Source organism: Phaethon lepturus, unplaced genomic scaffold (assembly GCF_000687285.1).
Source record: "Phaethon lepturus isolate BGI_N335 unplaced genomic scaffold, ASM68728v1 scaffold21829, whole genome shotgun sequence".
Taxonomy (NCBI): domain Eukaryota; kingdom Metazoa; phylum Chordata; class Aves; order Phaethontiformes; family Phaethontidae; genus Phaethon; species Phaethon lepturus.
The window spans coordinates 8,276-8,528 of record NW_010561540.1 but is presented as its reverse complement, the minus strand read 5'-3'; the positions used below and the strand labels follow the sequence as shown (position 1 = coordinate 8,528).

General features: G+C 57.7%; 1 protein-coding gene across 1 annotated transcript in view; it reads left to right on the top strand.

Moving 5' to 3' along the window:
* Positions 1-4: 4 nt before the first annotated feature.
* LOC104626185 (membrane primary amine oxidase-like) overlaps positions 5-253 on the top strand; it is a gene marked incomplete at its 5' end in the record, with an annotated part of 4,270 nt that continues 4,021 nt past the window's right edge. Inside the window, one exon of the mRNA XM_010294042.1 lies at positions 5-250. Within this exon, the coding sequence (XP_010292344.1) occupies positions 5-250 (246 nt within the window). The remainder of the gene's footprint in view (positions 251-253) is intronic.

Genomic DNA, 253 nt, shown 5'->3' with positions numbered 1-253 from the left:
CGGGGGGAAGGTGCCGTACCACCGCAGACCAATGCTGGGCAGTGAGTACGAGCAGGTGGGAGTGTTCTTAGAGACGATGGTGTTTGCTGCAGCTCCGACATTCCTCAAAGAAGTGTTTGAGTACGACGGCACTAATGTGGCATTTCAGACCACAGCTCCTCACGGGTTGCAGTCGGGAGACCGTAAGTCTTGGTTCGTCGTGTTTCAGAACGTGAGCGGGTTCTTTGTGCACCCGGTGGGGCTGGAGGGGGCG